The sequence below is a fragment of the Glandiceps talaboti genome, chromosome 8 (genome assembly GCF_964340395.1).
Source record: "Glandiceps talaboti chromosome 8, keGlaTala1.1, whole genome shotgun sequence".
Classification (NCBI taxonomy): domain Eukaryota; kingdom Metazoa; phylum Hemichordata; class Enteropneusta; family Spengelidae; genus Glandiceps; species Glandiceps talaboti.
Window position 1 is genome coordinate 19,314,188 of NC_135556.1, and position 16,745 is coordinate 19,330,932.

At 35.4% G+C, this 16,745-nt stretch overlaps 2 protein-coding genes across 2 annotated transcripts; both read right to left on the bottom strand.

Annotated features, from left to right (window-relative positions):
• Positions 1–606: 606 nt before the first annotated feature.
• Positions 607–10,792, bottom strand: LOC144439308 (major facilitator superfamily domain-containing protein 8-like). The gene is made up of 10 exons (XM_078128588.1): positions 10,740–10,792; positions 8,668–8,800; positions 7,244–7,484; positions 6,076–6,189; positions 5,212–5,397; positions 4,392–4,497; positions 3,541–3,675; positions 2,768–2,874; positions 1,361–1,566; positions 607–831 (listed from the first exon to the last, which is right to left on the bottom strand). Exons 1-10 carry the CDS (start codon positions 10,790–10,792, stop codon positions 607–609), a joined length of 1,506 nt encoding a protein of 501 aa, XP_077984714.1.
• A 1,677-nt stretch (positions 10,793–12,469) lies between these two features.
• Positions 12,470–15,380, bottom strand: LOC144439309 (major facilitator superfamily domain-containing protein 8-like). The gene is made up of 4 exons (XM_078128589.1): positions 15,265–15,380; positions 14,272–14,378; positions 13,193–13,404; positions 12,470–12,694 (listed from the first exon to the last, which is right to left on the bottom strand). The coding sequence occupies exons 1-4, from the start codon at positions 15,378–15,380 to the stop codon at positions 12,470–12,472; spliced, it is 660 nt and encodes a 219-aa protein (XP_077984715.1).
• Positions 15,381–16,745: the final 1,365 nt, after the last annotated feature.

Here is a 16,745-nt window from a genome sequence, read left to right on the forward strand (position 1 = left end):
ACGAATAGTAAATGAAAAAATAGATAGACTTTATTGACAAGTGATGTATTTACAAACCTTTTTATACATCACCAACTATGACCATTTAATTCACATACATACAGCATAAAATGACAGATCCCTGCATACGAAAACAGCGCAACATTGCAAAACTTCAAAATACCACCAGTAATGACATGATAACACAATACATGTATTGATATCGGTATGCCAAATGAAATACATCCTTCAAAAACCATCATATTGTGGAAGATATTACAGATGGGCATCCATCATGTATAAATTATAATATATAATTAGTATGAATTGGTTTAAAGTAACCTCAATGTGGTCACTAAGACGTACAGATTGGCAAGTCATAAAATCATTTTGAATTACAACAATACCATGTAGCAACTGACAATAGTGAAATATGAACGTTCCACTTTATTTTAATTTGTTGATACACACATGTTCAATAAAGTCTACAAGGTAAATTGTTTTTTAGTCAGCCACTGCCTAAGCAATTTTTGACGAACATGAATAAATAGCAAATATTATAATTATAAACATCAATATTAAAGTACTGACGTCATCCAGATTTATTGATATCACCATAGTTACGACTCAAGATTTCAGTCTTGAAAGTTCCAACATATGTCTCTGACGGTCTACAAATGGAATAAGTCTACTATAGGTGACAGCTATAAGGATAAGTGTTACAATCAATGCACTTGATACACCAAAAAATGTCCACGTTGGTCCAAAGTTAGCGTAGAATTGACCAGCAAAGATGGGTCCAAGTATTCTTGCTAGGCTACCCGCTGCTGTTATGAAACCCATGTAAAGACCCTGCATTGATCAAATAAAGAATATAAAATGAGTAAAACAAACTTTAAAAAAACGAAGTTTACCACGTTAACCCCGGCTGCTGCGGTTAAACATGGATCAGGGCAAAGCAACACAGGTTCACTATTTTTTTTAATTTTGTGGATTTGTGTTTACCATTCTACAATGCATAATGTTTTTGTGTTCTGGTTCGTGTTTTTTATTTGTATGAACTGTCATTTTAATTTCTTCTAGTGGGATGAATAAATATTTCTGATTCTCATATTGATATTCTAATACTGTCCTGTCCACATTGTTCAATTTTCTTGACTAATTATAGCTGAAAAGAGGAAATGAGTTAGGGAGACCCAATATCTCATAACATAAATAATAGAATTGTGACTTGTGAATTAATAGTTTGTCTCACTACAGGACGTCCTTTGAAGACACCAGTTTACATTATCATACCTGTGCTAGCAATGAATACAATGGAACACATGGTTTAGTTAGTAAATTTGAAAGGGAATGGATTGATGAATTGGATATAAATTACCTGTGGTTTTGGTCCTAAGATTTTCGAAAAGATGGTGAAGTTCATGACTATAGAAACGGGATAACCAACAAACACAAATGTTATTGCCACAAGGTACTGTGATAGATAGATTTTATGTGTCGAAGTACACCAGTCGAAGTAACAACCACATCCATCTGCTCCACAGTCGGTCGGAATAAGGTCAAAGTTTGTAGTATTGACAAGATCTGCGATAAACATTGAATGAAATGGATGAATAGACTTACAAACACATGGCAAACAGGTTGCAGACAGGCAGTCAATCAGGCAGGTAGACAGACTAGCAGACAGACAGACTAGCAGACAGACAGGCAGGCAGGCAGGCAGGCAGGCAGGCATATACATACATAGATAGATAGATAGATAGATAGATAGATAGATAGATAGATAGATAGATAGATAGATAGATAGATAGATAGATAGATAGATAGATAGATAGGTAGGTAGGTAGGTAGGTAGGTAGGTAGGTAGGTAGGTAGGTAGATAGATAGATAGATAGATAGATAGATAGATAGATAGATAGATAGATAGATAGATAGATAGATAGATAGATAGATAGATAGATAGATAGATAGATAGATAGATAGATAGATAGAGAAAACAGCAAGACCCAGAGAAAGACAGACAGATCGACTGACAAATAACATCGTGGCAATACAGATAAGGCCTCATGGACCACAGTACAACCCTTAACACTGAAGTAAATCAATATCTGCATTTGTCGCACTCATAACATTCATATCAAGTGTAAAGGTCTACTCGTTTATCTGTCTTCTGTTCATTTGCAAAGACAGATAAACGATTAAAACAATAGGGAACTTGCAAACCCGCCATGTTGAGTGTTGCATCATGGGAAATGTGATAATAAATACTGATAAATTAGTATTGTAAACAATGTTGATACATTGTTTGTAACCACAAATAATCAATTCATAGTTACCCTGACCATTGTGGGAGGTTTATTTTATCAGTAGCTCCAGATTAGGTATTACGATAACCACAGATAATCCGATAGTCCTTTGCGTCTGAGCATGCTCAGTTTGGATTGCAAGTTCCCTATTGAAACATGATACTTTTGCACTTGATATGGATACTACAAATGATTGTGGAAAACCATGAAAATGTTTTACTTCGCTATATTGAGTTGTATATAAGGTTGTATTAGTAGAACCAAATTATTCCTTCTTTCGTGCAGACACTGCATTTTTCCGTTTTCCCCTTTCATGTCAAATGGTGCCAACTTTAATTTGACCGAATATTACTATTCACACACTAAGACCTTTTTGAGAAGGAACTCTTTACAAATCGTTTTACAGTGTAAATATACGACAATAAGTAACGTGCACAATACGGCTATTATAAAGGTGATTTTTTTCTCAAAAAACTTACACTCAGGTCTAGGTGGATAATCCGATGTCCAAGGCATTGGTGTCAGAAATATACAGCCAAATAAAAACAAAATAACTCCGACCACCCATACATTACGTTCATCATACCTGTACATTATCATACAAAATATATTATATGGAATAAGAAGCCTAAGAAATGTAATATTTTACAATCATGTTAAAATATATCGAGTTTCCTGGTATAATATTCAAGGCTAATGAATATGGTGTTTTGTATACTAAAATGAAAGTCAGAATCTGTCATTTCTGTTATTACAGATTTTCGATAAAACTACAACGCAACAAAGGAAGATTTAATTCAGAATACGTCATCAGATTATTGGTCTGAATATTGCAGGCTATAAGTGAATAACTCTGTATTCCTCATTCAAAGGAAATTGTTCTAAGACACCATTTCTGGCGACATACAGTGCAAAAACTGCTCAACAACTAGAAACATGTGACATGGACATAACATCCAGCCGTCAAGTTTACAGACTGTTGACCACTTGTATTACATTGTAATGTCCATGTCTAAGAGTTATGAAATAACAAACTATTTATTTTAAAGATACATCTTGTCAAAAATCAACCAAGTTCTCCAATATATGTACAAGACACTTCTTGTCGATGTTTGATTGTAGACTCACCCCCCCTCTCTCTCTCTCTCGCTCTCTCGTTCTGCCTCCCTCAAAAACATAATACAATAAAATAAGAGTAGACAAACGATTTGAATAATGAAAATCTTTCTTACATGACATTTACATTAATTACCTTTTTGAAAGAACATTTGCCACTCTAAACATAACAATTGCGAGTATAGCCCCAGCACTCAATATGATACCGCTATACAAAACAGCCTCTTTACGTGTCCAAGCGTACATTGTCATTGTAAGGGGCACAGCGATTCTGCAAAAATTTAAAGACAAAGTTTAGTTTTTACTTTAATAGAAATAATGTTACTAAGTATGTTATAATAACAGAACAAGTCTTCGTAGAAAACACAGTCCCTCTAAAATACATTACATCTATTTGAGTGAATGGAGACCTGATTTTTAAAATGGTGGCAACGAATAAATACTACAAAGTGTCTGTGATAATGCAGAAAATTGCTGAATTTCGGTAATTGAACGTAAAGATCCAGGTCAAGGCCAAAGGTCAATGTCTCAAAAGAAAGTTTAAACCTGGCAATATAGGGTAGACACTTAAATGTAGTCTCTAAGTATTAAAGTGTTTAAGTTATGCAGTAAAACATCATGGTTCACTATAAGTATGGCTGCCATTGAGTAAAAATGAGTACCAAAATAATGCATGTGTATGTTTATCTGGTTCAGTATTATCTATAGACATGATATAAAAGAAATAGCCGCACATATTAAATGCAATATGCAAATAATAGCTTAATTTTGATGGTATACCTATAGGTCAAGGTCAAAGGTCAAGGCCTCAAAAGATAGCTTGCATCTGATAATCGGTAGAGACTTGAATGGAGTGTGTATGTATTACACTATTTTTGTTATGCAGTAAATACATTTGATTTTAAGTACAGATATGGCTACCGTTCAGTATAAGTGATATGAGCACCAAAACTAATGTTTCTTTTCTTCAAATATGTTATTACTTACGTTTCGATGTTTGACAACGCAAACATGAATACAAAGAAGGCGAAAATAGAGGCGAGGGCTGCCAATTTGTCAACCTCTCCATCAACTTCATCAATGTTTGTATTACCTGGTTTGGATTGATAACACGTACAAACATTATTCATATTACAAGATACTAGTATAACGGGAAAGCTAAGAGTTGTGGACTTTGACTTATCAATTGGTAGGTACTTTGATTGATTGATTGATTGATTGATTGATTGATTGATTGATTGATTGATTGATTGATTGATTGATTGATTGATTGATTGATTCACTGATTGATTCACCGATTGATTCACTGATTGATTCACTGATCACAATACTATTTTTGGGGTGGAATCTGCTCATGACAACAATAAACTCTTCAATGCGTTGGGGGGGGGGGTATTTTTTGCTTAAATATTTTGTGTTTTTCTAACATTAAAAGCTCTAACACAGAAAAGATTTACAAGGGTAAAAAGCTAATTTAAGCTTGTGTCACTTTTAAACAGTGTAGGCGCCTTCCATGTAAAGTTCTAACTACTAGTTGACAATGTATTAGCTTTTTGTTGAATTTCAAGATACACTACATTGCAAAGCCCGTTTGGGTTGTCAACAAAAGTGAAACTGATTGTATTGACGAATGCAATTTAAGATTTATTAATTTTTGTTTGACCCCCAAGATACACTGAAGTCCCTACTTGATGCACTCTATAGGCGTTGTCGAAAGATTTATCCAAGTAAAAATGATATCTGACCATTCTTCTATAGGCAATAACGTTTTTCAATATTTTGGTAGATGAATTAATAGTTTAATTACCATTGTTATCAACATCCACTGTGTCAGGTACGCGATAGGACTTGAACACGACCAGCATTAAGACTATGGTGACGAATCCAAGTAGAACACCAAGGAAGGCAGGTATCGTGTACATGTTCAGTGTTAGTTTAATGGCATCCCATCGAATTCCTGTCTCACCCACTGGTGTAAAAGCTGTCTGGATAACTAAAAGATAGGATTAATCACATGTACATGTATTAGTACTTTGGTCGTATCAGCCACGTGACTTGAGCACTAGACATTTTACTATCTACTTTACTGATGTAAATTCTGTCTGGATAACTAAAATACAAGATCAATAAAGGATATAGTATAATAGTACGTTTGTCACCAGGTCACTTTGACAACAGACACTCTAAATTACTAATTACTTTTCTTTTGAGCGATATTATGCGACCATTTTGAAGAGTAATCCAAAACTCTCCACTATACAATGTAGTGCATTCTCTGTAGCCCGATCACAATCGTTATGAACACGACTCTAAAACTGCACACTCTCGTACAAATCTCTGTGGCCATCGCAATCGTTATGAACGTGACTCTAAAACTGCACACTCTCGTGCAATTGTTTGTAGCCCAATCACAATGAATAGTACTCTAAAAGTCCACACAACCGAAGCAAGGTTATCAAAAGATTCAATATGGCCGCCGTGTTGAATTTTCCCATGATAGCTTGCTCCAAAAAGTATCTGAAATTGCCAAAGATTGGAAAATGTATGTTAATTATATGCAAATTTTGTGGGTAACTTTGAAATCTCAAAATTTCGCTTGGAAGACATTTGAGAGGGATTTAGCACCACCAATTACCCTAAAACAACGCATGTTTTGTATATACATTTGTACCTGGTCCAATCATAAGCCCGAGTGTCTGCACTGTAGCTAGATTTGCCATAGCGGACGTCCTCTCCTTCAGAGCTGTTGCTCCGGATACATACGATCTGGCAACAGCAAGGTTACCTAAGGAACATGAAAAAAATCTATCTTAGCAGATCTGAAGTTTTTTTACTCTATTAAGGCAATTTTTAGTAAGATTTCACAGTCTCAAAAAGCTAAGTATTAAATAAGTTTCGCATGGAACATAAAAATGGGCCAGGTAGTGTCCGTAACATTGGTATAGTGCCTGACTATTGTAGATTTACTAAAGTCACTGGCATGTTAGAGAACTTTAGGTACTCATACATACTATGATTACTATGTATAATAGAAAATGGAATCTGATGGGATGTGGTGATTTGTAGTCGATAACATGTAGTGTCCGAAATAGAAAGTATACAATGCGTATTAATCCCTTCATACTGAAGAGTAGAACAATTTATTTTATAAACTATCAAATGAACTTTCTAAGATTACCATCAAGGAAATTTAAACTTTTGCCCAAAAGTCCAATATATGTGGAGCATTGACCGAACAGCCGTGTATTTACATGACATATTCTGTAACTAGTGTGGTTGGTTACGTTTGAACGTCATACCAGGCGAAATAATATCAAAGAATATAGGTAAGAAACAGGGACAAGAACAAATACAATAGTTCAAACAAGGTCATGCCACTGTAGAAACGGATTTTTCTTCCATCTAAATCCAAAACATAAGACCCCCATCCATCCAAAATTTTAAAGGATGACCCCACCCCACCCCCATCCCCCGTCAATTTCAATACCAAGGTCACCCCTCTACCAATCCACCCCCGGGCCAAAGAAGCTGACCAGTCCCTAATATTGTATGGAAAAGACGGTGTTTGACCCCCCCCCCCCGTAATTATTTGAACAAAGTATCCTCTTTCAATTTTTCTTGAAATGTGGTGTACAGTAATAGCTGTGTTACAAGAATAGCACGATTATTGGAGAGGACCTGCTGCCTCCCCTAAAATGTAATCACTCCATCCCGTTCCATCCTCAGTAGCCTTTTTACGGCGCTGATGTGACTTCCATAGCTGGCGTCTTCTCACAGCTATCGGAGTCAAGGTTAACGCTGTGAACAGGCTACGTTTTCGATAATCAGACGTTTCTCACCTCCACGAATTCCTAAGAAGAGTCGGGCCACTATTAACACTACACCATTCTTCGAAGGAAATGCCCCTGCATATACGTACAGGATATTTGCACATACTCCAAGCACAAGCGTAAAAATTACTGGCCACTTTGCCGTCAAATGATTACTGCAAAGCCCTAACAATGGCGCAGAAACAAACTGTCCGATGCCGAATGCGGCTAACAACCACCCGAGAAAGGCTGTATCTGTTATGTCTGTGATCTGAGAAGGGAAATGAATTATTTACGTCAATTAACACAGGATAAACATGTATTTTATATTTCGACAACAATGTATGGACTTGTGCCCTCAGCCAAATTTAAAGCTGGTACGTATAACAATATCATGCTTCAAATACAATACAATACAGTACTGTATTACATTGAGTAGACCAAAGCGCCTGTGTTGTACAACACGTGATGATGTAGCTCTGATTTTGAATTATTTTGTTTGCATAATTGGTGGTAGAGAGAGAGAGAGAGAGAGAGAGAGAGAGAGAGAGAGAGAGAGAGAGAGAGAGAGAGAGAGAGAGAGGGACAGACAGACAGACAGACAGACAGACAGACTCACTTATCTCAACACTGACTACTGCAAGTATATAGATGATACTGGTATGTTTATAGAAGTTAGTAATTGGTCAAAAGGATAAGCCCTGTACTTTTAGGATAGGTCAGAAAACTTGACAGATAAGCATGAGGCTGAGGTGGGTCCACTCGTACCATAGGGGCAACAATAATGACAATCTGCAGTTTTATTTGTATTTAATTTATCTACTTTTACTGTCTGTTCAGCGTTTACTAATTTTTAAGTGTACTTCCTTTTGTCAGATCAGTAGATGTTTACACTCACTGTGTAATGTGTTAATTGGCCAAATAGCCTGTGAGTTTGTTGAGGAATCTACTAATTAATCCAAAGCTAGTAAGACAGTCATAATGGTAGGAGATATTCGTCCTTTACCCTGTGGTCAGGAACAGAGTTTCCTCTTTCCCCATAACAGATGCACAGTGTAATGTTGACAGAGGGGTTTGCATAAGACCATTAACACCCAGTGTGTGTGTGTGTGTGTGTGTGTACACGTTTGTGTACACGTAATGAATTAGCTGATAACAGATAATAGATAAAGATAAGAGATAAAGTAGTGAAAATAAAACACACTAGTCATTTTTAGTGTTGCCTTTGTTTCGAGTTATAAAGTAGAAAAAAGAAGTAAAAATCGAAAAATACAAAGAAAACGGCAGATTCGCAAATATTATTATTCCTGCTCCCTGTGGTCGTACAGACGTGTGTACATAGTAATAAGGTTTACTCATAGACCCTCCATCAAGTTGGTAGAGGGGCTATGATTTACCATATACTGGCGTGAAGACTATTGATGATAACACAAGACAAATTAAGTCATACTAACACTCTGCAGGTACGACCATATTGATGTGATAACTATAGAAAAATCAAGACTTCCTACGAATATAGTTGAGGACATCAGTCGAATAGACCACCATCGACGTCTCCTATCTGCTGCTGATTCTTCAAAGGTTTCACTGTTTAAAAAAAAGAGTAACATCACGATTGTTCTGGTTTATGGGTTCGACATTTGATGAAAAAGGCTTGAATGTAGATGTTTGGTATATATGTATACAAAGTCGAAACTAAACATGCACATACACAACCCATTGGTAATCGCGGCCGTCAATAAAATCCTTCTAAAAATTTTCCAGGTAATTAACAATAACTATCAAAATGTCAACTTCCCTTTAAATTCCAATTTGTTGAACACTTGTCAAGATCATATCGACTATAATCAGTTCAGTGTTCATTGAGATGATCAAACAATAATGTGGTGTATTACAGGAAGATAAGGGAAGCATCTTTTCCAGACAACGGGCTGTGCCTCAGATCGCCGTTGCGACTTGCTGCCAGCTGTTCCCGACCGTACAGTGCCACAGCTTATGCATGGAAAAACGCATATTCATGAGTTGAAGGAAGTCTATAGAGACCTGAATAATAATGAACTACGTTGGCTGCCATGGCAGTTATCACAATGCAAAGTTGTTACATTGCTTCATGGTATGAATGTTTAATTTTTACCTCCCATAAGGGGAGGTATTGAAATGGCGATGTCTGGCTGTCTGTCTGCCTACCTACCTACCTGTCTTTCTGTCTTTCTGTCTTTCTGTCTGTCTGTCTGTCTGTCTGTCTGTCTGTCTGTCTGTCTGTCTGTCTGTCTGTCCATCCGTCCATCCATCTGTCCATATGAGTGTGTATGTGTGCGTGTTTGTGTCATCATTTTCTTAAAAAACGGCTGGCTCAATTATAATGAAATTTGCTATGCATCTTCCATATGCTAATAGCAAAAACTGATTAGATTTTGGTAAACATCCAATGAACATGGCTATATCTGTTGTCATGGCATTTTGAATATCCCAATGAGGACCACAGTGGAAATAAGTGTTTAAAAAAAATACTTTTTATGTGTTATCCTCTGTTATTTGTATACCTTGTATTTTAATATGTACTTGTATACATTTTTACCCAATAAAATTCAATCCAATTCAATGACCTTAAATATTGTCAATAGATTAATAAGTCTGTATCGTTGTATCATGGTTTACGTCGACTACAAATTTGCACATGAATACCTCATTAACGAGGGGACCGTCGTTGGCCGTCGGTATAAGTGCTTTGATGAAAACCCATTATTTAATCACAAATGTCAGTGTGATCAGTGTACATATGACTATTTATAGCGTGTCGTACGTCAGAATTTGTGATATGTCAGACGTCAACTAATGGCCCTAAAAAACGCTCAATTTTAGAATATGTGAGGGTGGGTATATTTTTTTATGTGTGAGTGTCTACTTCAGATAGTTATGTTTTCCGTTGTTTTCCATATGGTCTCTGTGTTATTGGTTTCCTGTGATCAGATGTACAGCCATTACAGATTGGAATCACGGTTTAAAATTGTCTTTTTAAGTTGTTGTCAGTTCCACAGCTGTACTATTTCTCTCGAGACTTCAAAATGTTCGCCTTTTTATTTAATTATTTTTCGAATACGTCAAAAACGTTTAGGTTCGGCAGTGAACATGTTGACAACTAGGTGGTGTCCGGTAACTGGAACCAACGCTTTCTTTAGGCCTTACATAATGTTACATAAGCATTTATCAGTTTAAATGGCATATTCTACATTTGGAAGCCATTTAAGTTCAAAACTGGTTTATATTGAACTGGAAAACAGATATTGGGTTTGCTGTTCAAATCCCTGTGAAGTTCACGTAAAAACTTAGATGGAGTGAAGATTCACATTTTAGCTTAGTTTTGTATATAGGGCTGTCTGTGGTAATACAAAATCCATGGTCAAGCAGAGATGGTATAATATTTATGTAAAAATTTACCTGCCCTATAATGAGCTTTTGCATCCATCGAAATTGAAAATAAAAATATTATAATTTTTGAGACTAGCACCATGATTTTTCAACTTACGAGTTAATCAAAGGTTTCTTCTGTACATCAGGTGAAGGAAGAAGTCTATCCATTTCTATGTTCCAGCAAATTTCCCACAAGCATAACTCTACAAGTACTCCGGTGTAACTTCGCTGTTACTCTCTTCTGTGCTACAATGGTATATTTAGTTTTTTCCCCATAAATACTCTCTGCCGAGTTACTCAGTGTCAGCAGTACATTCTATTCTGTAACTGAGTTGGAGTTACAGAGCATAACTCTCCTCTCTGTATAAAGGAGGAGTTACAGGGCGTGCGCATGCGTCGTACCGCTACTGTACATCCAGTGGGCCAAGGGATTCTAGCATCGCGTAAGCCTCCAACACCGCTTATAATATATACAGTGTATATACTTGCTGTTATTTGAATTGAACCGTGCAAGTCAAACACAGACATGCTTTAGCTTTTGAGTCCAAAAAAGCATTGTATTCATCAATGTGCTATTGTTATTAAAACTTATTATTATTATTATTATTATTATTTATTATGCCGGATTGGGGGGGGGGGGGGGGCTGCACGCGCACCATATGACAATTCTTACTACTGCCTTCAAGTAAATCGAGTATACAATAGCAATTATTTTTTGGAGAATACATTCATAAGGGCATTCGTTCACATGTTGTCACTGATGTTAGGAAGACACGACAAAGCTGAAATGTGTTAACTTATAACATTTTGTTCAGTAATAATGTCGCCTTAGGCTAGTCGTTTTTATCATGTTTTGAACACCAGCTCACTGGAAGCTTTAATACAGTCCAATATCTGAAACTCAAGGACCATTATGAAATTACAATGTGAAATAGAAAATATATGTAAGAACATTTGATTGCATCAGCTATATATTAGTTCGTTGTGTCATTTGTATACTACCCACAGATAAGTAAGTTGGCAAATCAGATCTGTAAGATATGAGATAAAGCAAACTGTTGGTGTTGATTTCCGCACATTAACAGCTATATATGACCATTTAATTCACATACATACCATACATACAGCATGAAATTACAGATCCCTTCATACCAAAATTACAGCGCAAAATTGCAAAAAAAATCAAAATACCACCAATAAAAACATGACAACACAGTATTAATATCGGTATGGCAAATGAAATGTATCCTTTTTCAAAAACCTTGATTTTTGCCATATACTATATTGTGGGCATTCTCGTAAGCCAGAGTTATTATTTCTGTGGGAGGCTCGTTAAGAACGTTGCCGTAAAACAGGCCGTGGTTTGCGAAGATGTATTGTGGGATACATTACAGATGGTCATCCTTATACAACCTATACGTACCATAAACAACAAAAACACACTTTTTTAATATTCACATTTCCAATGTAACACATCAAAGGTACACCGTCTCCTGCTTAAATTATGATATAGTAGTATGAATTGGTTTATAGTAACCTCAATGTGGTCATTAAGACGTACAGATTGGCAACACAGTCATAAAATCATTTTGAATTAAAACAATGCCATGTACCAATTGACAATAGGATATAACATTTCAATGTGAAATCTCAACTTTCTACTGTTTAAATTTGTTACTAAACGCATGTTCAATAAAGTCTACAAGGTAATTTGTTGTTTAGTCGGCCACTGCCTAAGTAATTAATGTTTGACAAACATGAATAAATAGAGTCAAATATCATTACAAATATCAATATTAAAGCACTGACGTCATGCAGATTTATTGATATCACCATAGTTACGGCTCAAGATTTCAGTCTTGAAAGTTCCAACCTATGTCTCTGACGGTCTACCAATGGAATAAGTCTACTATAGGTGACAGCTATAAGGATAAGTGTTACAATTAAGGCACTTGATACACCACAAAATGTCCACGTTGGTCCAAAGTTAGCGTAAAATTGACCAGCAAAGATTGGTCCAAGTATTCTTCCTAGGCTACCCGCTGCTGTTATGAAACCCATGTAAAGACCCTGCATTGATCAAATAAAGAATACTCCAATGTAAAACGAGTAATAATACACTTTTAAAAACGAAGTTTGTACCATAACCTCGGCTGTTCACTATTTTTTCTATATTAATTTTGTGGATTTACCATTCTACTATGCATAATGTTTTTGTGTTCTGTTTTGTGTTTTTTGTCTGAATGAACTGTCATTTTAATTTCTTCTAGTACGATGAATAAATATTTCTGATTCTCATATTGATATTCTAATACTGTCCTGTCAACATTGTTCAATTTTCTTGACTAATTATAGCTGAAAAGAGGAAATGAGTTAGGGAGACCCAATATCTCATAACATAAATAATAGAATTGTGACTTGTGAATTAATAGTTTGTCTCACTACAGGACGTCGTTTGAAGACACCAGTTTACATTATCATACCTGTGCTAGCAATGCATACAATGGAACGCATGGTTTAATTAGTAAATTTGAAAGGGAATGGATTGATGAATTGGATATAAATTACCTGTGGTTTTGGACCTAGGATTTTCGAAAAGATAGTGAAGATCATGACTATAGAGACGGGATAACCTGCAGACATCAATGTCACTGCCACAAGGTACTGTGATAGATAGATTTTATGTGTCGAAGTACACCAGTCGAAGTAACAACCACATCCATTTAGATCTGCTCCACAGTCGGTCGTATTGAGGTCTAAGTTTGTAGTATTGACATGATCTGCGATAAACATTGAATCAAATGGATGAATATAGAGACTAGCAGGGTATAGGCAGGCAGAGGGATGGACGGACAGACAGACAGACAGACAAACAGACAGACAGACAGACAGACAGACAGACAGACAGACAAGCATGCAGAGACAATAGTAACCCTTGCCTCTGTAACCTTTTGTGCTAGTTTCTTTCTTTTTTGGTTGTTTTTCTATGTAGGTAATCTTGCAACAGGTTCCATTGGGAAAACAGTGAAAGATTAATAAATAAATAAATAAATAAATAAATAAATAAATAAATAAATAAATAAGTAAATAAAATATAAAGAGACAGACAGACTTATTAACTGACAGACACACAGGCAGAGGCAATAGTAGCCCAATGCAGGTAAGGACCAAAGTATATTAATTTTGTACTTACTTTCGACAAAACAGTACTACATGTAGTCATTTTTTCCTTCCCCTTTTCTTGTCAACTGGTGCTAACTTTCAATGTAGTCGTTTAATGTTATTTTTACCCTTCAAGCATTTAGAACCAGATTACTCCCTTTTTATTTTAGACACGACATCATGTACTTTCTCCCTTCTCCTTTTCTTGTCAAATGGTGCTAACTTTTAATTACTATTCCCATTTACACGTAATGCGTTTAGAGATTATAAATGTTCAGTATTAACGCCATCACGGAAATGACGTTTAAATCGTAAATATACGAAAACAAGTAACAAACGTAATACGACTAGTAAGGCCTAAACAATTATATGGTTCCGGTAAATAAATCAACAACAAAAATCTACCTACCCACCTATTCTAAAATTGAGTGTAATCGGAACCACATAATTTAAGATTTCAGAAAGATATAGTTTTAAAAACTTACACTCAGGTGTAGGTGGATAATCCGATGTCCAAGGCATTGGTATTTGAAATATAAATCCTGATAACAGCAAACTAACTCCTAACAGCAATACATTACGTTCATCATACCTGTACATTGTCATACAAAATAATTTACATTATATAGAATATTGTAGTCGTTGTCCGAGCTCAAGGCTGGTGAATGTAATGTAACAGTTTTGTATGGTATAATGAATATCAGTAGCTACCATTTCTCCTACACAGTGAAGTACTCGATGAAAAGTACATGAAATGATCAAGATTATTTCTGAACCTGAATTGATTTGAATATTGAAGAATGTCAAATAATTAAGTATTCATCGAATATTGTTTTAAAGAAGCGAACACTGTAACTGAGACAGCATTGTGGCTACACTCTTGCACAAAATACATCCCCTTTACTGTATTTAGAATCATTTGACATCAACATGGCATTATACAAATGGTTGAGTATGCATAAAAGGACCTGGTAACCGGGGCGTAGCATATTTCGATATTTCTGGTTCTCCAAATAATTATACATAGTGAAAGTTCTACCCGGTGGTAGACACGATTGGACATGATTTAGTGAGTTTGAATAATATAAAGATATAAAGTAACTGCAACCATATTCACAAAGTCACAATAATATATATATATATATATATATATATATATATATATATATATATATATATGCAAAATGCCTGAAGACTGTTTCAAACCGTGAAGAAATGGCAAACCGTATAGTTTATGGATAATAATTTTGACAAATCAGTCTTTAAGCACATTCTATTTACTGCCAAAGTATGTATTTGCGCTCCAAACTTTGTTTAGCTTAAATAAATATATAGTATAAAATAAATACACAGTATAAATATACACAAATCACACTTAAAAGTCTTGGCGGCCTCGCAAAACAAACAAACAAACAAACAAACAAACAAACAAAACTTTTTTGTGCAAAACTTTCTTAATGACGTTTTCATTAAATTACCTTTTTGAAAGAAATTTTGCAACAGAAAACATGACAAGTGCGAGAATAGCCCCAACACCCAAGATGATACCAATATACAATACAGCCTCTTCACGTGTCCATGCGTACATCGCCATTGTAAGAGGCACAGAGAGTCTGTACAAATATTAAAACATAAAGTTTGGGTTTACTTATTAGTTTCAACAGATATGCTTAAATGAAGGACAGTATAAGTGAATCCTACAAGCTGACACAGGCGCTAGGCGCACGACATCACTTTTGTCAGAATACGTTTGCAGACATACGTACATACATGTAAATGCCCAGTTCTTGTTAGGTTGTACCTGTTGAAAAAATATATAATTCATAAAATATCGATTTTGATATTTTTCGGAGATAAAAAGGGTAACCGATTTACTCGTTTCATAGCACTTTTAGAGAATAGTGTGTTTTCTCAATTTTCTTTGGTCTGAACTTATAACCCTGTACTGTGATGTGTTGGAAGTAAAGGATACGTTATATACATAATGCAACGAAATCAATGCGAGTATTATGTCATGATTATGATTCGCGGCACTCTCGCAAACCAGAGCTGATATTTTCAGCAACACTGCGAAATACTGTCTTGGACGGTGCCGTAAAAGAAGCTGTGGGTTACGACGATGGATTCCGAACGCCATTTAACTTATACAAATACTATTGATTTTCGCATTAAAAAGACAATTTACGTAATTTTCGAAAAGTTTTAATCGAACCACAGGGAGCTCGTCCTCCATCTGTGAAAATTTTGCAATAATTTATAAATGGTGTGAATATACAACTTACACTATTCATGAAACACTTAGCCTGAGCTTTGTTTACGAGAGCGAGAATGCATGGAATGTGTTGAGAATGTGTGCGCTTGTGCACGATAGGGCGTCAGGCATGTCACGCGAAGTAAAGAAAATAAAAACTTGTACGACAAATGCTTGTTTGAAAGTCAACATTTTGGCACAATATGAATAATGTACTGAAGTGTAATTTATAGTTCTCTTCAGTCGCTTACTATCAAATAGACACATTGAAGTCAATTACAACTAATAAATAAATAATAAATAAATAAATAAATAAATGAATGAATGAATGAATGAATGAATGAATGAATGAATGAATGAATGAATGAATGAATGAATACATAATAAAGATAAACATAATTTTTGTGTTAAGTGTTATGTACTGATCGAATGCTCCAATGTATGTCATGCATCTTAACTTTAATCACATTGCCAAGCATAGCTAGTAAGGTTTGATATAACTTACGCTTCGTTGTTTGACATCGCAACGACGAATGCAAAGTAGGCGAAAATGGAGACGAGGGCTGCCAATTTGTCAATTTCTCCTTCATTTTCATCAATATTTTGGCTGTCTGGTTTGGAAGATAACAAGTACAAACATTATTCATATAACAAGATATAAATGGCAAGCTAACAGTTATGAACTTTGACTTATCAACTGTTTTGTCA

What these genes read in the sequence shown, in the direction of transcription:
- LOC144439308 (XM_078128588.1), bottom strand. Translation starts at nt 10,792, where the DNA reads ATGGATAGACTTCTTCCTTCACCTGATGTACAGAAGAAACCTTTGATT. An exon ending in TATGGTCGTACCTGCAGAGT is followed by an intron (nt 7,485 to 8,667) that starts GTTAGTATGACT and finishes TTCCCTTCTCAG; the next exon opens with ATCACAGACATAACAGATAC. An exon ending in TCTTAGGACCAAAACCACAG is followed by an intron (nt 832 to 1,360) that starts GTAATTTATATC and finishes TGATCAATGCAG; the next exon opens with GGTCTTTACATGGGTTTCAT.
- LOC144439309 (XM_078128589.1), bottom strand. Translation starts at nt 15,380, where the DNA reads ATGGCGATGTACGCATGGACACGTGAAGAGGCTGTATTGTATATTGGT. An exon ending in GCAAAATTTCTTTCAAAAAG is followed by an intron (nt 14,379 to 15,264) that starts GTAATTTAATGA and finishes GACAATGTACAG; the next exon opens with GTATGATGAACGTAATGTAT. An exon ending in TTATCCACCTACACCTGAGT is followed by an intron (nt 13,405 to 14,271) that starts GTAAGTTTTTAA and finishes TGTTTATCGCAG; the next exon opens with ATCATGTCAATACTACAAAC.